The sequence below is a fragment of the Gallinula chloropus genome (genome assembly GCF_964237585.1).
Source record: "Gallinula chloropus genome assembly, chromosome: 1".
Taxonomy (NCBI): domain Eukaryota; kingdom Metazoa; phylum Chordata; class Aves; order Gruiformes; family Rallidae; genus Gallinula; species Gallinula chloropus.
In genome coordinates this window covers 31542293-31567228 of record NC_140085.1, presented here as the reverse complement: position 1 = coordinate 31567228, position 24936 = coordinate 31542293, and the positions used below count along the sequence as shown (strand labels likewise).

Here is a 24936-nt window from a genome sequence, read left to right as displayed (position 1 = left end):
TAGTGTAGGGTTTTGTTGTTTAACGGGGTCGAAGCGTTTCATTATGTGCTCACAGAGAACAGCTCGGTGATATTCCAGCAATCAGTTATATGGTCTATTTTTATTAGCAGCACAAGAAAGCAAATACTGCACAGCTCATCAGGCTGTGTAAATGAAATGCAATAATGAAGTTCTCAAGCAAGCAGAATCCAGCCTGCCCGTGTTATTCCCTTTTTGCACTGAGCGCATGAAGTATTGCAGGAACTGCTCTCTGTACAAACACATCTCTGTTTTATCATACATAATTCAGGATTTCCAATTCCCTGATGGAATAGATTATCTAACTCCATACACTGAGGTACAGTCCGCACACCCTGCACCAGTATTGTACCACTGCAGTGCCCTATTACACTGCATTATTGATACAACTCTGCCCCAACAACATATGTGCTCTCAATCAGCTTTATCCTAATACTTTTTATATGTCCACAGTGGCCTCCTTGCCAAGACCCAAATATGCTCTACATGCAATGATTCAGAGTTCACAGAACACTGTGGATAAACAAGCAATTTCAAGCATCATCCACGGGTGCGCAGGGGTTCATACAACTAGACTGCTCACAGCTCCAACACTTGCTGCTCTTGAAACTGCTGGGAAGTCTGTGGGGACCTCTTTGGGAACAGGTCTCAAAAGACAGGGATTTCTGTACTAATCTTCTGTGTCCAGCAAGTTACCTCAAACCTGGCATTGCAGAGCCCAGGCTGAGTCTCTTCCTGTGCAGTTGCCATCCTTGCAACGGGATTGCAGGCTGTGTAAATCAGTGTGGAATTGAGTCCGGAGACTTGAGCTGCCACGAACATCTTAAAAGAAGATTACACCCATGTAATAATGCACAATCCTTTGCCAATCCCTAAAGAAGGGCGGGGGATGAAATCAGATTTCTCAGGCAGCTCAATCCCAGTTGTCCTGGAGGCCAGCCCTAACTCAGGGATCCAGAATCTGTGCAGCTCTGAGCCTAGGATGTTCAAACCTGCTGTGACACAGGTCTGTCTTTGGTCAGTGGTCCTGCTATGGACATGCACCCCTGAGTTGAGCAACTGAATGTAGGGAGATCAAACTCCAGAGCCAGCAGATGATTTCTGCATCTTCACAGGCAATTTCCTTTGCAGAGAAACAGAAATGTCCCTCTTCAGCCTCCATTTTGGCTCTGTGGAGCCAGGCCTATCTGGCTGCAGTATCTAGCCCAGGGAGAAAGGATGGTGCAGACATCGTTGTTCTGCACCCTTCTCCTGGGGAAAAAGGTCTGGGCTGTATTTCCCAGTGTGGGCTTAGTGGCAAAAGGGGCTGTGTCCTTCTGCCCCTGGGAAAGGAGGAGGCAGGTAACTTCATGTCTACACCTCCAATCACATCCCAGGCATGGTTCTCATGCCCAGCTCCTGGGCAATGGAGATGGGGACTGGACTGGCTGGAGATGCCAAACTGCGCACCCTCACCCAGGACAGGAGGGGACTTGACCACCATTCTTTCTTCTTCCCAGTTGTGAAAACACTCCGCTCTGCATGACCAGGCAAGACCCACAGCTAACCTCCAGCTAGCGCCCTCCATCCCCTGGGAACACAGTCCACTGTCTTGTAAATCAGTCTGTCCCCAGCCTAACAGATGGACTGGAACAGCCAGGAGGCAAGATGTGAGCATCAAAGGCTGAGATGAAAATCAGAGTTGGGTGGGATTACCAATATGACTGCTCTTTTGAGGCAGAGCTTCTTATTCAAGGGCTGTAATTTGACCGTTCGGCTTGGAGCTAAATTGGCTTCAGACAATAACCTCCATTACCAAGGATGCTTTAGCTGGTCTGAATTGGGACCAGCACTGGAAAGAGATTGTCCTGGGAAGGCAAAAGGAAGAGACAAAATAATTTTATAGAGATCAACACATGAAGAGGGAAAGGGGAACAGAAACCTTCTTATCCTGATCCTGTAGCAGGGATATAGGATCACAGTATGCTTATGAGCACAGTACCCAACAAAACTGAAAGATGAACCGTGAAGGACAGATGTACACTGAATGCTGAAATGCAGAGGTGTGAAAGTGAGTGACTGCAATGCCAGGGCAATGTGTTTGTAAGAATTAAACATAAACACAACCAAAAATGTCAGCATGAGTACAGTAATTGTGTCATTTCGCTCCAAGGGTCAGGTCCCCTTAGCACTAAAACTCAAATCCAGCCAAATTACTGAGTAACCAGATTGAACTTTCCCAGAAGCAGAAGATTGCACAGTTCAATCCTGTTTGTCTTCAACTGTCAAGTCTTGGTCCGGGACAGGATCTCCAGGCATTTTCACCACACTAAATCATACAGCAGTCACCTTTGGAAAATCCTTGTGAATTGTTTGCTGCTTTGCCTACTTCTTGACAGACCTGATGCCAGCAGAGCCCTCTGTGCTTCCAGAAAGTCACCTGCCTGTCTTTAATCTTCTCAGAACTGACCTCCCTGCAGCCCAAACTCTGCAGCTGTGGCCTTGAGGTTTGGCTTTTGGCTTTGACCCATGAATGTCAGCTACATTCTTTGCCCATCACAAGGCAGCAGCGTCTGTCACTGTTTTTTAGCAAGCTCTTCTTTGGCAAAGGCTGAGTTTCAGGACAGCCAGGGAAAAGGGCTTGTGCAACCTGAGTCACATCTGACTCCTTTTGCGGGTAACTCTCAAGCTTAGAGCCAAGGACCTGGGAGAGATGTGGCTACTGGGTCTATGAACCGTCGTGCTTGGCTCCTGGCACACACAACCTCATCTCCACCTGCAGAGCTGGCAACCAGCTCATCCTACGCAGCCCTGAAGGGCTGTGCCAGGTGCCAGCTCTGCAGGCAGGAAAGGAAACTGTCCCCATTGCTACTGGAGGAAGCCAGGAGCAAGGGTACACCTGGTCAACTCTCCCCTTGGTGACTTCCCTATGCTCCCAACTCCAGCTCTTCCTGCCTTTCTGGACCACCTTCTTCCCCTCCTCACATTCCCAACTTCATAGGGAGAGCTGTACACTATAACTTGCCAGGCCAGAGCCCATCCTTCTGGCAATGGCATTGAATGTGACTGCATGGCAGGGCCAACTCTCACATGTCCCACCCACAGCACTTCAAGGGAGCAGCGTTTTGGAGGGCCTCCCCCATTTTGTTTCTGCAGGGAGTGGAGGAAGTGCCCCACACAAGGGTGCTGACAGTCTTGTCCTGGGGAACAAGCTGCATCCGAAGGGGAGCACCACAGGGGCAAGGACAGAGGAATCAAGACCTGCAGTGCTGGAGGACACGGCTGCCCCTCAGTGCCACCCTGCCCCTGGCCCCGCTCAGCACAGCCGTGTCCAGCCCCCACAAATACGGGGGAGGGAAACGGCGTCCTCATAGGACAAGTCTCCCCTCCCTGAGCGGCTAGTGGGTGGCAGTAGGTGCCGGGGGTTAACTTTCCCCGCCGGATCAACGGCTTTATGTCGCCATATCGCCGCCCCACACCCTGGTCCCCTGAGGGCACCCGGCCACCATATGCTCGCCGCGGGCCGCAGCCCCTTCCCTCCCACCCCCGCCCGGGCCCGCCGGGCCTGCTAGGCCTCCCAGCGCGGGGCAGCCGGGGGGAGGCGGGCGGCGGGGCCTGCGGGCGGTGGGCGGCGGCCGCCGTCCTACCCCGGCTGCCGGCAGGGGGGAGGCGCAGCGGGCGCCACCGGGGCCGAGGCGAGCGCGGAGCGGAGGCGGGCAGGGTAGGCAGGCAGGAAGGGAGGAGAAAGCGGCGGGAGGGCGGGGAGAAGTTTATTCCCGGAGACACCTCTCCAGGGCGCGGCGGGGGTGTCGCCCCGCGACGGCCGCTGTTCGGGCTGCGGGGCTGGGACATGCGCCTCCGCACTGCTGCCCGGGGTTAGTCACGGCGGGGCGCCGGCCCCGAGTCCCCACCCAGGCGAGCGCGGCGACAGGAGTAACTAGTGCCTCTGGCGTACGGACCGAGCGCGGTCGCCTGCCTCCCGCCCACCGCCCGCACCCTCTCCCTCCTTCCCCTTTCCCGGGTGCGTGAGGAGAGATAACAATGGTGGGGCGCAGCCGCCGGGCCCCCGCCCTCGCCTAGTGGAACCGAGTGCCCCGCGGCCAGCGGCGGATCCTCCGCCGCCCCGCCCTACGGCGGCCCCGGGCCGCGGACCGCGTTGCTGCCGGCGGCGGTGCCTGGAGGCGATGGTGCCCGCGCCGGGGTTAGTCTGATCGCAGCCTCCCCGCTTCGCAGCCTCTGGTGCCGGCGGCGCTCCCGCGGGGCCAGCCGCCCGCCGCCGCCCCGCTCGCTTGGGCTTGTGGCCATCTGATACAACTTGGGAGCCCCTCCAGAAAAATAATAGTAATCGATAATAATCATTTAAAACAAGGAGAAGAAGGGGAGAAGCGGAAGAAGCAAGTGGATAATGTCAACCCCCAGCAGATTCAAAAAGGACAAAGAGATTATAGCGGAGTATGAAAGTCAAGTGAAAGGTAAGCGCGGGGCGCGGGAGGCGCCTCCCCGGCCTCAGGGGCGCCGGGCGGCGGCAGCGAGAGCCCCGCGGCGGGCCACCCGCCCTGCCGGCCCCTTCCCCCGGGCTGCGGGCCGAGGCCGGCCCCGCCGCCGTGTGGGCGGTCGGTCCCTGTTGCCCGAACTTCGGGGCGGCGGTGAGTGGGCGGTGGGCGCTGTCCCCCCTCCCCCCCCAGCCCGCAACACTCCGAGCGGCGCCGGTTTGTGTGAGGGTCTGGCGGGGGCAGGGGCCAGGCGGCAGCTGCGACGGTTGTGCCCTGCCCGGCCCCGGCGGAGCACCTTCCCTTCCTCCACCGAGTTCGGTAACAGTGGGGAAGGTAAATAAAAAGAAAAACAAACAAACAAACAAAAAAAAAGGCAAAAAAAAAAGGGGGGGGGGCGCGCAAAAACCCTCAAGGCTTTGCAGTTAAAGTGAAGTGAGAGACAATAGTGAGCCATACCCCATTCTTAAGGCACATGGCTGGTGTCCCCCACCCTTCCCTCAGGGTTGTAGGTTCTGTGTTGAGCTGTGGAACATGGCTAATAAAGACTTCTCCTTGACTATTGAATGAGCCCTTTCAGCCATCCCAGGAAGTATTTCAGCCTCGCATCGCCCGGCTGTATCGTATCCAACTATTGTGCCAAGGACAGCGCCGGCAGACCCTGGGTTGAGCCACCCACAATTCCAGACACTCGGCTTTCCTCTCCTCGTGTAGTGTTTTCCCCTCTGCCAGTGTCTTGGGTGGAACAGAGGATAGGAAAGTATGGTATGGGCGGTGGGGTGTGGGTCTCTTGGTGCACGTCCTTTTCTTCCTGGTGCTGTCAGGAAATATATTGCATTACACACAAATTGCAATAAATTCAAGCTTTGAGGATGGATGCAAACCTGAAATGCAGCATTTAAAAAGCTGCGTGATACCTGAAGTCTGTTTATTTAAATGATGTGGGTGTGCTCTTTATGTACCTGGGACCTTCTTTGATGCTACCTGCAGTCTGTGATGTGCAGAGATGGAGCCTGTCCCCATGCAGCTCCATGGGGTTTGGGAGCCCTCCTGCCTACACAGGCAAAGGCTGTGGACCTTCAGACCAAAGTGTCTGTAATGGGGTGGGAGGAACCGCTCCTCAGCTGTTCAAAGATTTGTTGACTTTTGTGATTCTACAGTATCATTTCTTCTCACTTGAGCCTGGGAGATCAAATTTTCAAACAATTCTTGGGGTTTCATTGTGTTTTTTTCACTGAAAAAGAGGTGGGTTTTGAGTTTTCTTCTAACTAAGCTTAACTTTTTGTAAAAAATACCTGTCAGCAGTGAATGTCTTTTTGAGTCCGGGAAGGCATTTGGGCTTAAAATAAGAGACCTGCCAGATAGGTGGTCAGTGAGGGGTCTTCTCCAAGCTGGTAGGTAGGCCATGCTTCAAGTGTTTGTTTGAAATGGGCAGGGCTGAGACAGCTCTCATATATCTGGTGGATTCACTGTCATTGAGCCCTCGGAGGATTGGTGCTTCTGCCTCTCTGTGGAGATGTGTCTTGATCGCTGAGCAGAAAAAATGTTCAGGATCTTAAGCTCTTTGCAGAGTGTGCAGGCTGTTCTTTACCTCCTCCTAACGCGATTGTTACGGCTTCAGCCTTTATTAACTACAGCCAGTTGCTATATAAGCTGCTCTTTTATTTTGAATAGTGAAGAAAAAAAATACCATGCCCTTCAGCTACATATATCGGATCGTTTCATAAACAACAAAGATTAAGGTGTCAAGCATCTCCAATAACCTGGCTCCTCAGTGTCATGCCCCCTCCATCACAATTACATAGGGAGGTGGCGTTTGTAAACATAGCTTAGTAGGAATTTTCACTTTCTTTAGCTCCTTTGTGGTGGTCTGTGGTGTGTGTCTAGTCCTGCCTGCCTCGCTTGAATTGTTGATTAGCAGCTGGTTGAAAAAGTGTGCTGGGCTAGAAATCATAGCCAGAGCTGCTTTTTCTGTACCCAGCATCACTGCAATTGTCTTTCAGGTGGCAATAACTGTGTGCTCAGAGACAATTCTGCTCCATGCTAACTCAGTGATGCTATGACAAAGTAGTGATAGCATTGTCTGATGCCTTGAAAATAATTTTGCTATTGGGGGGGTTAAGGGGCTAAGGAATCAGCCCCACTTAGCCAGCAGGGTAACTTTAAGTGAATATAACTGCAGGAAATGCAGGTCTCTCTTTGCTACCTGGAATTTAACGCATTAGGGTAGGAGAAAGGGTGTGGCCAAACCACTTTGCTCTATGTGATTTCTGGTGTTTGCAACCTCTGATTTCTCACTGCTGATGTGTTTAGTTGGGTGAAGGATCCAGATGATTTGGCAACAAACAGAGGTCCTCTGGCCAGGTGTGTGCAAAGGAGCGTAACACCACACCTACCCTGTGCTTGGTGGTGAGATTGCTCTGGGCCCGGCACACTGAACACCGGTGTCAGCGATCCACGAACCACACCCCTGGTGCGTGCACTTGCAAATCCTGTCCTGAGATGTCTGGATATTGATACCAGAGATAGAGGGGCCTCTAATGTACGTGGCCTGTAGGGTATGTATGTGGTGCCATATTTGGAAATGAGGATTTAACAGTGCCATTCTTCACATAGCTTTTCTGCTCTTAACTACTCAAATAGGAAACAGGAACAGATGTTAATTGTTCTGTCTGGTTCCTGGGTGGTGTAAACTGACATCTTCTCCTTGGACTTGTAGCAGTATTGGTAGATTGGCTGTTGCTCTAGTGGAGGGCGTACAGGAACAGTAGAAAGCCTATAAATGTTACCTGCTTGTCAAGCTGAAGTGGGTAAGGTACTTCTGACTTGTTGGGTAGAGCATCTTATTGCACATTTTTGTAACGTCCCTGTTCTTTAGGCTACATTCTGTCAAGAGCTACCTGAATTGTTGCCGTAAAGAAATTGTGTTCACTTTCCAGCACATCATACATGAAAGAAGGAGGATATTCCTTAAGGATATCTTACCACCAAAGTTAGATCTGCCCAGATGGATACCTATACCCATTGTTTGGGGGATGTGAGGATATTATGATGACATTGGTGCCTTAATTTGTAGACATGAAGATGTGTAGGAAATATTGCTTGGTTCTGTAGCTCTTACTTGTTGGAAGTGATACACTTCAGTTCCAGTGTGACCTTGTTACTTGATGATTTTGCTGAAGCACCTACTTCTGAGCAATGTTACACTTTCCAATTCAAAAGCCTTAGGAAAGGCATCAAGAGCTTGTTTATTCAAGGACATTTTGCCAGTTCTGAGGAGCAATTTATATTATTGTTAACATGCTTTGGACAGTGTGCCTTGTAGAATTTCTGTAGACAGTGTTGGATTAATGAGTAAAATCACATACTAAAATACCCCATATCATCCAGACTATCAATTGTATGTGTTTTTATTGAAGTATGTAATAATTTTATAGGCCCTCTGAAGTCATTGGAGGTAGGTTTCCCACCAACCCTGCATCTGGGGTGAGGGATACAACTAGAGCTAGAAAGTGGAGGGAATCCAGTTTAAATGAGCAACAGGCTGGTGGTGTAGTTAGAAGCTGAGTATTAACTTTCTGATACATGACCCTACTTAGATTTATACACAGCATTCCTTAACTCAAAGCTCAGTTGACTGTATCAGTCTATTATTATCCTACCTTTTGTGTTCTGAGGACCAGCTGCTCCTTGATACTGCTGATAATCTAAAGTAGTGTCCGTTGATACAGTCACAGAGCAGTCACAGTAGTGAAGAAATACTGGATGTCCATTTGGGTATCTCAGGTGAGCTAGTGAGACCTGGACTCACTTTAGAAATTTATCCCCCTGGAGAAGAAATGTTTAGTTGTAGCTGAGGGTTGGGGGTGCTGCTCAGGAGCTTGCAGATGAAGCACCGTGCTGTCCCATTATCTAAGCTTGTCTATTCAATGTGATCCTCCATATGGTTTGAACTGTTGAGGATCTTTGGAGTTTAAGTCTATTGGCCTTTCTATGCAACTGTATCTCCAACAAAAAAGGACTGAGGGAAGAGCTACTTAAATGCTTCCTTTTTCCACCTTGATTTTCCAGTTGGAGATGACTGAGTGGAAATATGTTAATTTTAAGGTATAAGTGACTCTGTGAAGAGAGCCGCTTCCCTGAGATCAATATTTGGGTGAACTTTTTCAGAATAAAATACTACTATTTTCTACCACAGACAACTTGTTGGCACTCTGTATTACATTGCCTGATTAATTTTTATGGAACATGAAAACTCTTAATTTGTGAAACTGAATTTACTCCAGATTAAACCAACCAAGAATTAAAACAACAGTACAAGGCCCTCTAAGGAAAAGTTGAGTTCTGAAATACAAATTAGGTTGATGTTTAAGTTATCAGATAACTATTTTGGGAAAATCTTCATAATGAAAAATTTGGTTGGATGATGCCAGAATTCTCAAGTTTTATTTTGCCAAATTCTGATGAAGCTGATGCCAATTTCCAAAGTTCAAGTTTATCAAGTGTGGTTCAGTAGAAATTTTTCTGCTAAAAGAACTTGACCATAATTAATGTTGTCTTGTACAGAAAGGGTATTGTTCTCTGTGCTGTTTTTCAATTGGAGTTGCATGCTGTTTGAGAAACAGGCTAATGAAGGATAGTTCCTTACATGTTCCCCCACTGCTTTCCTCCTGGCTACTGACCCTTCCTTTCAGAGTGCAAACTACAGCTGTCCAGGTAATGCTGACAAGTTCGTAGTTGGCTGTGGAGCTACAAAGTGGCATGTGCAGGTTTAGATAGTTCAGTCATAAACCAAACAACTCTTTCTTTCATTTTTTTATTTCTTGTTTGAGCACACACTGCATCTCCCAGCACTGCAGCTAACTTACATATATTATTTTACTTTAATTTAAAGGTGAATAAAGTCCTAATTGCTATAGCACCCATGAAATGGCAAGTAATAAATGGACTGTCTGATCAGTGGGGTTTTTTTCTGTCAATAAAGCAATCATAATGCATACTTAACGTGCATGTTTTGTGGGTACCTGCACTTTTTTGTTAGTCTTTAAGAAAGCTTCATTTGCTTCTGACTGTGAAACAGCTTAGATCACTTTATGCTTACTTCTTTGGGGCTTTTTTCCTTTCAAAATGCACTTTCTGTGCAGTTTTGGTGTTGCAGAGGAAGGCTCTAAATCATGCTGAGGTTCATTTAATTTCCTGCCATTACCTTTTATTGGTCACTTTTTTATGAACTGAAGTCCTAGTTGCTAATAAAATTAAACGTATAGCCTTTGAAATGGCTGCAGTAAGACAGAATAGCATCCAAATTTCTTCACATTTTCTAGTCAAACTTCACTTGGGATAGGTTTTGCCTTTTGTGAAAATCAGCCTCCTTGTCAGTCAGAAGTGATGGATGGTAGCCCTGGAAAAAAGTGGGTCAGTATTGTTGAGACTGGATAAGAAATCCCCTGCTGACCATTACACAGCCTCCTAGAAATCACTGACCATGACCTGACAGTGCAGCACACCTGATCTCTGTTTTGGACAGGGTTGGATGCAGAGAGCACAAAGGGAGCCAGGCAGGTGTCACTGGTGCTTCTTCTCCCCTTTACCTTTCTTTTTCCAAGCCCCCTGCTACGTCTAGCTGTCGTGCTATCCGACATCTAACCTTTCTGGTCTCCCTAGTGGAAATTAGTGCTGCCTTAACTTGTATTAATCCCTATTAGAGTCTAATCTACTCTTACTGCTCAGCTTTCACAGAGCAAAATAAGCTTTGGAGTGTGAGGGTTTGTTTTCTTGTGATTAGTCTAAATGTGTACCAGGGCTCCTTGTGCCTTGTGTGCTGCCCCCTCTGCTTCCTGCACGTTTTTGTTTTGTCTGATGACAATGTTTCCTCTGTGACTGGCTTCTCCTAACTTGGCAGTTACTGACCTGACTTTCCTTGCACCCCTCACCCCCCCCTTTCTCTGAGCTATCTGAGCTGATCCAATCAAGCGCTGGCCATCTCCAAGGTAAGGCTGGCTGACCTTGTTCTGTGCTGGTCAGTCTGGGAGCTGCACATCATGGATAGCCTGCTCTGCCTGGAGTTATTTTATGTCTTTTCCTTCCCCACTTCTTGTCTCTTGAGCACCATGCCAAACACCTTGAGGTTCAAGAGACTGTGAGTGGTGGTGGTGTACGTCTGTGTGTATATATATGTGTGTGTGTGTGTGTGTGTGCATGCATACTGAGGAAGAGCTAAAAACTGGAAGTACTAATGGAAGGTGCAATGCCTGGCAAGTCACTGCTTGTGTACCACTATCAGGGATGAGGCTGGTGGGCTGTGCAGCAGTAGATACTTGGGATGAAGCACAGAGGGCCATTGCTGAGGCAGTGGGACCATCTCCTGGGTAAGAGGCAGAGCTGTCTGCACAGGAAGACTGCTTGCTGCGTGTGTTTTATGTTACCAAGACTTTATCTGGCACCACAACTGAAGGAGCTGGTTATCACTGCTCTTTTCCCTTTGTTTCCAAGACTTAAACAACTGCAGGCTGTTCAGGCAGTCTGTATGGTGCCTTGGTCCTGTGGGAGTGCTCTAAGACAAACAATTCACTTTGATCTGTTGGAATGGGAGCCGTAATCCTGAGGCACCACTTCCTCAGGAATCCACTGTTTGTCGCAGCTTGTGAAAGTTACCTTTTGGCAGACACAGAAGTGTGTCACAAGTCAGTTGTAGCCACCTGGTAGGCTAAATGTGATGTATTAAGTTTTACCTATGCCTTGCCCACTAACCCATCTTGTCCAGGCAAAATGCTGGTATTGTCAACCCATCTTCTCTTAGCGACACTTTGTAACTGAACAAGGAAAATGTCTTCAGTAGCCCCTTCCCTCTTCTCTATTCACATCACTATTCCTCAGGCATATATACCTGTATGCATTTCAAGGTGCAGTATTCAGTCTTGCCTCATACAACCCACTGGAAACCTGGATTTTTCCCTCAAGGTGACTGGTAAATTCTGAGATTGAGATTCAGTCCTTTTATGGAAAAATGAAGAGTCTTTTGAAAAAAAACCAAGGTAAATCTAATGTTCTGGTTCCAAGAACTGGCTTGTATATGGGAATGGCCATGGCTGCATCTGACTCTTTGCTAGTCAGTGAGTGCAAACATTATAATGAACACTTTGTCTCCTCTGGAAGGAGAAAACACTTGCTTTACTTCATGGTTGGCACAATAAAATAATCCCAGCTCTAGGTGCATGCTAATGAGGCAGGTGTTACAGGTAGGAAGAGAAGGTGCTTTTTGTGGTGTTTCACTTGAAACGTTTGGGCAAGAAGAGGGCCTAGCCTCCTGTGTCACAAAAATCTCTAGGAAACAAACACCAACAAAACCACTCAGCAAATGCTGTGGAGAAGGTGCATGCCTTATGATTTGACTCTGTAATAATCATATCTGTGGAATGAGTTAAGGATAGCATTTGTCAAGAACTTCTAACTCCATTCAGTGAAGGACAGTGCAGTTGCTCTGGTTTTAATGAAGTCCTCTGGAAGCTGTGTGGGTACTTAATCTGCATTTACCTTGATTGCAGCATCTGGGGTGTTGCTTTTAATTACAGAGTGGTAAGAAGGGGAAAAAAACCCAGCTTTTCTTTGCCTATCATTTTTCTAGAAAAAGTTTCATTAAAACTGGCTTTGAAATTTAATCATGGATTCATCAGTTAGAATATCCATATTAACTTTGTTATGTTACTGGTTATTGACTGATAAAAACGGTTTGAGTTGTTGTTGCAACCTCCTGAGACTTCCCATTGCAGATGTAGGAGTGCTGACAAGGAGGCAAGAGAGCTGTATTTCCATATTAACCAACACATTCACAAACTATACCAGACTTCTCTTTTTTTTTTTTTTTTAATTGTGAAATAGAAGTTAAAAAAAAACCCAAAAAACCACTAGAACTACTGGTGTAGTAATTCTTGTTAACTATATTAGGAATAAAAAGCAAATGCAGCTGGCTTAGCAGGCAGTGGCTTCCGGGAAGTAATGATTGTAACTCTTGGCATAATTAGCTGCTGTGGGAAATGTGACTACTGTGGGTTCATGTAAATGGACTGTCCAGAGTCCCTGACTGACTCAGCGCTTACTCATCTGAGTTGCTTGGCGGGCAGGATCTGCTAGTGGTTTGTTGGTGCTGTCTTGTGTCAGGAATCTTCAAGACGCTGCTTTGACTTGTTTCTTCCAAGGTATCAGAAGTGGAGTGGTGCACACTTCTGGCTTTGCTCTGTCTGTATGTTAAACTGAATCAGGAGATGTGCTGATCCCCTTTCATTTTCCAGTGTACATTCTTTCATGTGGTAAAAAACCCCAGTCTTTGCTGTTCTAGCTGGTTTCAGAGTATCTGCTTCCTGAAAATCAGAGGAATCTGCTCATGTTTACGAAGGCCAGAGTACAGCAGAAGTCTAATAAGATGCAGTGATAGCTCTTGTATAGCTCTGTTCTTTCAGCAACCTGTCGTCTTTCAAGCTTTGCTGTTCTCTGCTTTCCCCCTCTTACTCTTGTTTTTTTTTTTTAAGAGAAGAGAGGATAAACAACCTATAGTGTTAGGTCAGAGGCAAGATAAAAGAAAGGTGAACAGGCATCTGAACCAAAACTTTTAAACTCAATAATTAGTTACGCTTTGGAAAGTAATAGAGACATTGAAAGGATTACAAGTAACTTTATTTATATATATGTATATGTTATATATATATATATATAAACAGAACAAGAGGAGATATAATCTTGCTTTTTCTGCTAGGAAAAAAACAACAAACAACTTTAGCCTTTTGCCATTAACTTTTTTTTTCTTTTTTTTTTCTTTTTTGGAAGATGCCAATTGTCCAGTAAATAATCTTTCAAGAAAGATTATAAGATATTATTAGCAAAGATTATAAGATAGGATTGCCTATCGAGCAGTCTGGATTTGATGATCCACACAATCCCTTTCCTTAAAGTTTTATATTGCTGGTATAGTTCAGGGCACAGTGTCAGGCAACTGTCTTGTGCCTCTAGTCATTGTCCTCCTTACTTGCCAGGTTCACTGCCATAGAAGCCTCTGTACCAAACCATGCTGTAACTAAGCTGACAGGCATAAAATTACCCTTACTCCTCTGAGAGTGTTTGTGCAGGCATTCAAAAGGTAGCCTAAAATGAAAAAAGTTCTCATATATATTACAAGATACTTAACACACAGTGTTGTTGTAAGTGTTTAGATGGCACAGTGTGCTCTTCTTGCAAATCACTCATTTGATGATTAGTAGAAATGAAAGTCTGTAAACTCTTGTTCATAGGTGCCTTGTGAATGTGGCAAGTTGGTGTCTCTGCATTCTTGGCATAAATAAAATCAGCTCCATGAAGAACCAGGTAATGAAAAGCTAGCAACGTAGTAGGGTTGTGTGCATTATGTGCCTCTTTTAAGGCTGCCTTTGTGTATTTGTGCCTTCCTGATTTCCAAGTAACAGTGCATAAAGTTAGTGAGATTCTTACTGTCATGACAGAAAATAGAACAAAAGTGTTAATCTCCTCAGATACCCTTCCATGCACAACCAGGTGCAGAGTGGGAGAAGGTCCCCTGTGCAGAAGAGATGAGGGAGCCCGGTGCAGGTAGCAGGTCTGCACTTGCTAGTGCCTCCTTTCCTCCTGGTGTGCAGCAGAGGAGTCTGGTGGCAGCGGGTGTTGTCGAGTACACCCAGCATCGCTTCTTCCCCAGCAGCCTGCTAGGAGCAGCCGGTGTGCGCATCTGCAGCTCAGATCATCGGATTATCGTCAACTGTACTGTAATCTGTTAATTGCCAGCCACTTCTGATGCCATGATGTTGTAGTTGTGGGTGAAATCCTGTGCTGCTTAAGCAGTACTCACGCTGCTGTCTTTGACTTCACCTGTGGGAAGGTAGAATACACAACCCCCCACTAACTGTACTGTATGGTCTTACTGAGAAATAAGCAGCCAGGAGCATCTCAAACCATCCTTTTCCCTGTACCTGACTGAAGTTACTGACCTTCACTGGAGTCTAGACAGACAGCTGTCTGTCAACAGACTTATTTAATCTGGAACCTGTAAATAAAGAATATGGAATAAAATGTTACTTTTTGAGGTTTCTGTTGGGCTTTAGAGGTTATGGTGTTTGAGAGTTTGGGGGTTTATTGTTTTTCCTCCAACACTCCTTTGAGGCTTCCTGCATCAGGTGGTTTCTGCCAAGGCTTTAATGCATTATCATGATAATCATTCAGTATAAAGGCACCTTAGGGAGGTCTTGTGGAGATGTCTGTGGTACTTTAAGTAAAGAAAAATAGGAAAATGTTAATGGCAAAACTGTGGACAAGAAAAATAGCCTGTATTTGAGCAGGGCTCCAGCACTGCTGCTACTTGCTAATATAGGAGAACAGCAGAATCAAATACTGAGTTAGCATAAAATCACAGACTAGTTTGGGTTGGAAGGGACCTTAAAGGTCATCTAGTTCCAACCCCACTGCCATGAGGAGGGACACCCTCCACTAGACCAGGTTGCCCAAAGCCCCATCCGGCCTCACCCTGAACACTGCCAGGGATGAGGTATCCACAGCTTCTCTGGGCAACCTGTGTCAGTGTCTCACCACCTTCATAGTAAAGAATTTCTTCCTAATGTCTAATCTAAATCTCCCCCTCCTTCAGTTTAAGGCCATTACCCCTTCTCCTATCACTACACACCCTTGTAAACAGCGCCTCTCCAGTTTTCTTGTAGGCCACACTCAGGTACTAGAAGGCTGTAGTAAGGTCTCCCTGGAGCTTTCTCTTCTCCAGACTGAACAAACCCAAGTCTCTTAGCCTGCCGTCCCAGGAGAGGTACTCCAGCCCACTTTGTGGCCCTACTCTGGACTCACTCCAACAGATCCACTTTCTTCTTGTACTGCGGATCCCAGAGCTGGACACAGTACTCCAGGTAGAGTCTCATGAGGTGAAGTAGAGGGGGAGAATAACCTGCCTTGACCTACAGGTCATGCTTCTTTTGATGCAACCCAAGATACAGTTTGCCTTCTGGGCTGCAAGTGTGCGTGTCAAGCTTAACATGAGCTGGCAATCAATCAACTGACACTTTCAAGTCCTCTTCCTCAGGGCTGCTCTCAATCTATTCTCTGGCCAGCCTGTGGTTGTGTTTGGGATTGCCCCAGCCCTTGTGCAGGACCTTGCACTTGGCCTCATTGAGCTTCGTGAGGTTTGCATGGGTCCACCAGCATTGTCAACTGTACCTCCACTTGGACATTGAAGTGCAGTCACCTGAGAGATATGGGTGACTGCTCTAACTGCCAGGCAATGGATTCATAATCACCCTGTAAGTAATTGAATTATGTGTGGTTTTGGCTGGCTTAAGCTACATGCAGAAATTGGGCCATCTCTTCCCTATAAGACTATTTTCATGTCTAAAAAGCAATCTGGTGAATTATTATGTTTGTTGCACTGGGCTGCAATGATGGGGTGCTGAGCTACTGATGACAGAGAAAGGGTAACTGACCACCAAAGACCAAAGGTAGCTAGTGTGAATAAAATTTGCTTAGCAGTTTTTGTCTGTCTTTTAGAAAATCTCTGCAAAACCTTCCTGGACAGTCCCTGAGAGCTGGTTTGATAATGATGAGCAAGAATCCCCCTTTTTTTTAGTATCAAAAAGACAAAATCAAGGAAAATAAGAGCCATAGTGTAATTCATTTTAGTATATACCACCCTGACTAGCAAAGTAGTGGGTTACTGGTGAGAGGGGATAGGTTGGCAGGGGGACTGTTCAAGTGTGTGTCTTGCTGATGGTCTGCCAGCTCGATGTCATTCCCTGGTAGATGCAGGATAGCCTCTATGTGAGGGGGGAGGTCTCTCCTCAGGCCGGAGAGAACAGACTTTCAGGCTACAGCAGCAGTTTTCACACGTTTCCACATGGGCTCGAAGAGGCTTAGGGTGGAAAAATATCCCTTGGGATTAAATCCATAAAAGAGCTCCAGCTCCTGTGTTTGCCTTTCAGATGCCATGTTTAGTTCCCCTTTGGCTGCTGTCTTGCTTCAGAGGTGTCTGTGGGGATGTTCGTGCGATGTATATGCTGGCCTTCCTGTTTATTCTGCAGACTGTTTGCAGGAGTTATAATCTGAAACACAGCATCTCACTAATATAGTTCCCTTATTTATAGACCAGAGACTGCCTTGCCTCCAGCTGGCAGAGGCAAGAGATAAGTGCTGGCCCTATCCAGGCTGATGTCATGTGAGGAGACCTAAAAATGTTAGCTTCTCTTGCTGAGCCATGTGGAAATACGTATGAAATGGCAGCGTTAGGAATCTGGTCAGCACGTGCTTCCTAGTGATCAGAGTGCTTGCATGAGAAGTCTGGTTTCACACCTTACTACTTTTATCTTACTCAAAATTCAATCTTGAATCCAGCTCTCCCACCTTGCAAGTGATTGCTCTGAGAACCTGGGAACAGAGTGTTCTGGGACAGGTCTCCCCGTTTTCTTGTTTGTTGAAGCTCTCCTGCTTTTTCCCAGACTTAATGAATATTTAATTATTTACAGGATGATTATGACTCCAGTGCCTGGTAGTTAGAGCAATTACCTGAGAGAGATGGGTCTCCTTATGTATTCCAGCAAGCGTGCCTCCCTGGTTGACTACTTTTTTGAAGAAATTAAAAAAAGGGAGGGCTGTAGAATTGGGGTATTTGTGTGACCATTCTAAATTAAGATTACTTTATTAATCTGGAGGGGGAAGTGCCCAGAGGATGCTTTATTTATTCATTGCTTGTGGTCATACTGTATACAGAGAAAACCCTAACCTCTTCCTTTATATTGATTTTTAATCTTAACACCCTGCCAGCATTTAAGGCGATTTTTGGAAGATTGTCTCAGGTTTTTGCAGACAATACCAAAAAAAAATGTTTGCTCAGAGTTATTTGAAAGGTTCAAGAATGAATGTTTGCTTGCACGAACCTTTGCTCCGATGCCTCTTCCTGCAGCTCTCCCTTCGTACAGCACGTTCAGTCTTCTGTCCCATGGCGATTCTGCTCCCCCGTTGCCTGAGTTGCAGATTCACAAACAATTTCCATTGCAGCAACCAGAAACTTACTCTGCAAATATTCCTGACTTATTTCATATCTGAGAAGAGTAGGGAGCTTTATTTGAGTGTGGAAGAATTACCTCAGTTGATGTTTAAGGAGGAAAGAACAGGAGTGGGTCAGCAAATATTACTGAGGTGAGCCTGCAGTTGTTAGTCAAATAACAGGGAATGCTTTGGGGTTTAGTGACTAGGGGTGAATGATTACAGTGCATGGATAGAGCTGTGAGAAGGAAACATGAAGAACTCTTCATCAGTCATGGCAGTTGATCAGGTTATTTCCTTTGCAGAACTGTTTTGGAGGGCAGCAGACAGTATGTCAAAAAGCCAGTGTACTTACAGATACTGGGCTTTGCTTGGGTGTATTAGCAAGCCTGTTCCTTACTTGTACTACTTCAGCTGCATGTGGTGAAGTCAGGTTGTTTGAACAGCTGTATGCAAAATACCGTAGATCAAAATCGGACAAGAAAATGGAAATGATGGAAATGTCCAAATTCTTTGCAACTTAATTTAAAAAGGGGATTTAAGAAGACCCTTCAGGTATGTTTCTGAATTTGTGTACTGGCATATTTTGTGTTGGAAAGAACAATTTGTTCTTAGCTCTGTCCTGCACTCCGCAGTTACCTGGTAATTTATCTAGCTATTCATTTGACTACTTTTTTTTTCTTAAATTGCAATTAATGGGTTTGTTAACTGAATAGCTAGTATGTCCTGAATTGGTAGCAGTTTCCTCCTGGATAAGAGGATGCTTATAAGCTTATTGAAGACACTGTAAATATGGAGATAGAATATATGTGAAGACTTAGTAGAAACTTCAGTTCTCTAGGTATGTATATGTAATCTGTTGTTTTCTTAGCTGTGACATCTGACTTGCAGAGCACATACTGTTTACCTCTTGTGGCTTTTTTTTTCCCCTTAGCATTCCTTGTGTTAGAATATTTGAAAGTAGAATTAATTCCAAATACTTATTTGTTTAAATATCATCTCTGCTCTTACCTTTTCTACCTTCATAAAATATCATTAGTACGTGAGATCATGGGATTAGCTATGCTAACTACCTCTACTTGAGGAACCTCAACCTTGCTTGTAGGTCTATTTGCAAGATGCTCTGAGAGAGGGATTTTTAAGTTGCCACTTGCACATTGTATATAGTGCTGTGGGGATTCAGACCAGTTATTAGGATCATATGGGTCATTATTCCTATTACAGTGTGTTTACCCCTTGGAATCTCATCTCAAGAGTTTGATTTTGGGAAGACGTACCTTCTCTGTAGCTGTTGTGCAAATAGAACTGACTTCATGGGAAAAAAAACACTTTCTGTCTCTCCCTCTCCAGGTTTGGGACAAGACTCTGCTCTAACTTGTGCAAGAGCACTTAATTTAAAGTGAAGAGAGATCTTAATTTCAGGTGATTGAATGCACTGCCAAGAATCCACCGAAGTGACTGAAGGTAGCCTTTACTCACAGGAAACCCCAAGCACAGAGTTCCTTGTAATTTGATGCAGACTTCACAAAGCCAAATGAGTATTGATGAGCGTGATGTTTCCCTTTGAGAATTTCATTTTTCCTGTAACAGATAAGATTTTTACCAACGTCTGGTAATTTGTCAGGTCTCCTTTACTTTAACTTGTGGCTTCCCGGGCGGTGGTGAGGTAGGCCTTGCAGAAGGCCCCACATGGATGGGGTGGAGTTGGAGCTGGGAAGTGCTGCTGAAACTCCTCAGTTGTGTGCTGACATGAGGGTTCTCTCTAATGAGCCTTGGCTGCAGGAGAAGTTTGAGACCCACTCAGGTAAAATTTCAGACAGTTAAGCACTAAGCTTTGTAATGTATTCAGTGCTCTGAATAGCTAACAAATGCGGGGTGGAGGGATGAATGAAGCGGTACCGCTTTTACAAGCGGTGTAGTAGCTGCCGTGTGTGTTCTGTTATGTACAGCCTTGTTTACTTTACACACATGAATTTGTTGACCTCACCAGAGCTCTTAACCTTCCTAGGGCTACTAATCTCCATAAATGTCTGCAGGATTTGGCTTAATTTTGGCACAGCAAAACGAGTGAATCAAACTGTGAGTCATCGTTTTTTACAGTAAAACATTCTGACCTAGTCCCACAGTCCACGTGCCTGGCTGATGCTTGCCTGAGAGCATATAGGATCTGACCCATGCTTTGGGAATCCTGACTTCTTAAGTATAGCAGAGACTGGTCTGAAAGAAAGAAATGTAATGCACAATATACAGAAGCAAAGGAAAAACTGTCGCCAGATTCAGATGCAACTCTCAAGATAAAATTAATGTAGGTTGCAGAAAGGATTATGCATATGTTACAGAATGTTTCAGTGGTGCTTAAGATGCCTTGTGAAAACTGTAGTGGAGATGTTTCCAATTTACTGAATAATTTTCTCCTTTTTTTTGCATATAGCTTAACTAAAGTATGGTACAATAAAATTAACTGGAGGCACCGAATTGTGGAACTAATTCAGATACATGATGTGAATGTCACTTCCATGTCTGCACTATAAAATGCAAACGCTACAAACGTAGTAACCACAAGGTTCTTTTTGATATTTTAATCTTTTAAACCTTTGAAATGTCGGTATGCTTGAAAGGGCTTCTAAATCCATTGGTTAGTCTGTGCTGTCTCGTATTGTGTTCAAAATCACAGCAGATAAAGGAAGAGTGATCAGAAAGCTTAATGCAGTCAGAGCATCACGACCTGTTATGTAAAGCAACATTTGGCCAGGCCTTCCCAGCTGCTGTAAATGAATGTTAACAGCATTTTATCAGTTGCTTTCACTGTCTTTATTACATAATCTGAATATTTATGACCCTATTAATATGTTTAGCTGTGAAATTGCAATATTGGTGGAAGGACGGTTCTATAGAAGAGTGAACAAGGGGAAAGATTTTTGCCTCATGAACAAAAGTTGTGTTAATATTAAAAAGCTTTGAGTTCATATTTCAAAGAGGTTTGGTGAATTGCTTTACAGATGTGGCATGCTATTTCTCTAAATATTGTCATAGAAAAAGTACATTGGTGACAGGGTAGTGTTGCTGAACATGGTGTATGTCTGTGTGTATAAAATACAGAGCACTTACCTGGAAGAGGTGACTTCTTTTTTTTTACTTTTAATGCAAGTCCCTGAATCCATAATGAGGATACTCTGTTGCCTTGAAAAAATATAGCCAACCTGTGGACCACAGACCAGACCCAATTTATCAGAATTACTTCCATCCAGGGAAGTACTCCAGGTAGGATTTCAGGGCAAACTGTGCACCAATTTACTATTGGAGTGATTTTTTTTTTTTTTTTTTTTTTTTTTTGGTGACCAAGACCTTGCTTTTTGCCCTGCTGCCTCGAGACCCCACATGCCTTCTTTCTGTTCTGGCTAGGTATACTGTTGTCTTGTGACCTAAAACGCGTGTCACATGATTAGGGTGTGTGTGTACCATGTTACCTGACTAGGGACAGTTAGCAGATGCTGTCCTGTTACTGAATGCACATGTGCTCTGACTCAGCCGGTCCTGCATGGAGCCAGGAGTTGGAGTTGATGTTCCATATGGGTCCCTTCCAACTCAGTGTATTCTATGATTCAATGGTTGTGCTTGGAATGTGTGGGAAGGTAATATGCTTGATCGAGAGATGAATGAGGAGCTGTAAGGTATTTCCCTTGGGAGCCTCTTAGATTATATTATATCATATCCTTAAACAGAACCAAACACCACCCCTTCAACACCTGCAAATTTCTAAGGAGATGATGATGTTCAGAGGCTTGACACTGCCATGGAATTTACAAGCAACATTGATGTCATACTCTATCATTCAGTTAGCTGCAGGCTACTTGTCTGCAGGTTGCCTACAAAAAGCTGACCTGGAAAAGTTTTGCTTTCATTATGAGTGGGATGACATTGTTGGTCAGTTTTATCTTTGAGTACAAAATCTATAGCCTGTGTGAAAGCTGCCATCCTACATGTTTTGCCACTGATTACAAGGGTAAGAGTTTCTGAGAAATGTAGCTGTTTGTGGAGGTTCTTTTTGTTTGCAGGTCTCATGGGTGGTAGTGCAAATCCTGTGGTGTGTTCTGACACTATATCTAATTCTTAGTAACTCTGTCTTTTAATGGTCTCTACTTCCACCCTCTCCACAGTCCAGACCTGATGGGCTGGTACAGGAGGCAGCTGCACATGACTGAAAATATGTTAGAAATGTAAAGATAAGTGGGTACAGGGTGTGCAGTGTTAGTCAGGAAGAACATTTAGATGAATACATATTTTTTAATAGTACTTTGTCCTCAAGCCAGTTAGTTATGGTTACTGCAGAGCTCCAAATGGACTCTCTTCCCTTGAGGGGATTAGAGATTTAAATATGTATTGTTCTTCTGGGCAGTAGTATTGAGCAGTCAAGTAAGGTTCACAGTAGAACAAAGAAACCTTTAATTAGGACAGGGGTTTCAATTGCATTCTTTTTTTGCTTTGTGTAAAAGAAACTTGTATTGAATCAGATAAATAAGACAATGGATGGGGTGGAGGAAGTTTGGAAGAAGCACATCTGTTTACAAAGTTAAGTGCTGAGCCTACAATAAACCAGTAATTTTCACTTGAGAAGCTCTTAAAAAGTATTCTTCTTTGCATCTCTGAGCATCTGAGTCAAGATATTTTAAAGAAATATTTTGTATCTTATTCAGTGGTTTGGTTTTGATTTGTCTTGCTCATTTTAATTTTCATCACAGGAAATACCTTTATTGCAATGTGAAATTAATAGCAATATTTATACTATTATCGTGTTGTGGTTTTAGTTCTGGCCATGCATTGTAATTGCATTTGTCCCTTATTCATCTTTATACTTAGTTTGTGTGATCTAAATACAATGAAGTATTCCCTTTAAACATGAAGAATGACAATAAATCTCTTCTGGTCTGTTCTGGGGTGTACCTGGCTCTGTGTTGCTCAGGTCTTGAAGTCGGTAACATTCTGCGCAGTCTCAGCAAATTGCCAGTGTGCAATAAATTATAAACCTGAGACCTTTAAGGAATAATAGGTAGTAGCTTCAAGGGTTTCTTAATTTGTGACTGAAATTACCTTTGGCAGAAATACAAACTATAGTCTTCTCTCCCCAACAGACACTGCTAAAAGGGAACCTAGCAGAATTGAAGCTGGTTCTCTCTTGCCCTGGGTTGTCTAATGTTTACTGTGTATTACGTGTGATGAGACAATGGAATAATCTGCTGTCTTGCATGAGTTTTTTTAAAGAACACTGTAAAAGATGTTTGTAATGAAGCTTTGGCCATCTGTCTTATGCCTGTCCTTTGCCGTTTAGGTGCCAAATCCAATGACAAAAGACCACTGTTGTCTGGGAAACGATTGATTCTACTCCTTGTTTGGGTAGAAGAGCTCTCGACATGGCTCAAGATAGTCCATTTCCCTAATTGCCTATCTCTCTGGATATTTTACAGCCTCCTGTTCTTTCCTACCAAGAAAGTGCTTTCCAGAGCAAAATCCATAATGCTTCTCTGAAGGACCTAATCAAAACTTGCTAAGTTCAGAAGAAAGGTACTATTTACTTCAGTGGACTTCTGATCATGCTTTTGGAGAAGAAGAGCATAGCCCTTTGCATTAAATAACTGATGGGATCTTCATTGGTCAGAATTTTGTTTTATGGGCTAGAAATACAAGTTTCCAGTTTTATTGGGTGAAGAGTAAACTCCATTTCAAGTACAGAAAACAGTGCATCTTATTTGTGGAGGTGCAAAGGATACCTGGCAGTAACAATATACTTGGAACTGTACTTGGCCCCTGTACTCGGCATTGGTGAGGCCGCACATCAAATACTGTGCCCAGTTCTGGGCCCCTCACTACAAGAAGGACATTGAGGTCCTCGAGCGAGTCCAGAGCAATGAGGCTGGTGAAAGGGCTGGTGGGCAAATCCTATGAGGAGCAGTTGAGGGAGCTGGGGATGTTTAGCCTGAAGAAGAGGAGGCTGAGGGGAGACCTTATCACCACCTACAACTACCAGAAGGGAGGTTGTAGAGAGGTGGGTGATGGTCTCTTCAGCCAGGTGACAGGAGATAGGACAAAGGAAATGGCACAAAGCTGCACCAGGGCAGGTTCAGAGTAGATGTTAGGAAAAAATTTTCACTGAAAGAGTTGTCTGGGCCTGGAACAGGGTGCCTAGGGAAGGGGTTGAGTCACCGTCCCTGGATGTGTTTCAAAAGAGGGTAGATGAGGTACTTAGGGATATGGTTTAGCATAGGACAGGAACGGTTGGACTCGATGATCTTAAAGGTCTTTTCCAACCTTTTCCAACCCTGTAATTCTGTGATTCTGTAAAGTTGTTTAAATCTCCTGCCCTGACCAACATCTCACATCCCCTTTATTGCATCCCATATGAGTAATTAATTTGCAGAATAAAGCTATTGTCCTCCCTCTCCTTGGAACAACCTCAGCTGGCATGTGGGATCCTTTGCCAGGAAGAAGAGGCAGGGTCATTGTGTTGCATTTATAGAATGTGCTACTAAGTGAGTTTTCCTGTTGCCTGATTTGATCATGGCTGGTTCTTGTTTGCCACAAGGATCAGTACAGTAACCTCGTTTAAGGAACATATTAGTAATCTGACAGTGGAAACTTCTTTTTCAGGTGTTTTTTTTCCTGAATATCAATTAGTGCAAATTGCCTCTCATCCTTTCCCTGGGCATCACTCAGGTCCGTCTTCTCTCTTCCTCTCCCCTGTCCCCCATCAGGTATTTTTACGCCTTGTTAAGATCCTCAGTGAGCCCTCTCTTCTTCAGAATGAACCATCCCAGCTCTCTCAGCTTCACCCTGTATGTCAGATGTTCCAGTGCTTTGATCATCTTTGTGGCCCTTTGCTGGGCTCACTCTAGTATGCCCATTGTACTGGGGAGTCCAGAACTGGACACGGCGCTGCAGATAAGATCTCACCAGTGCTGAGTAGAGACCAAAAATATCACATCCCTTGACCTGCTGCCAATGCCTTCCTAGTGCAAGCCAGGAGGCTGTTGGCCTCCTTTGCCACTCAGGTGCATTGCAAACTTATGTTCCTCTTGCTGTTTGTCAAGACTTTTTGTTCCGAGCTGCTTCTCAGCCACTACTTTGTAGTGGTGCCTGGGGTTACTCCCTTGTAGGTATAGGACTTTGCATTTCCCTTTGGTAAACTTCATGATGTTCCCATCTGTCCGTTTCACCAAACTGCTGAGGTTCCTTTGAATGGAAGCACAACCGTATGGTGTATCAACTGCTCTGCCTGGTTTTGTATTATCCATAGACTTGCTGAGGATGCACTCTTACCTGCATATACAGGTTATTAATGAAGATGTGAAATACTGCTGGCCCCAGTATCAGCCCCTGGGTACACCACTAGTGACTGGCTTCCAGTTGGACTTCAGACTAG

General features: G+C 45.0%; 1 protein-coding gene across 2 annotated transcripts in view; it reads left to right on the top strand.

Annotated features, from left to right (window-relative positions):
- The first annotated feature begins 3952 nt into the window (after positions 1–3952).
- SRGAP1 (SLIT-ROBO Rho GTPase activating protein 1) overlaps positions 3953–24936 on the top strand; it is a 147362-nt gene continuing 126378 nt past the window's right edge. For both annotated transcript variants that reach the window (XM_084260223.1, XM_084260222.1), the window contains exon 1: positions 3953–4469. In XM_084260223.1, the coding sequence (XP_084116349.1) occupies positions 4403–4469 (67 nt within the window). In that variant the 5' untranslated portion in view covers positions 3953–4402. The remainder of the gene's footprint in view (positions 4470–24936) is intronic.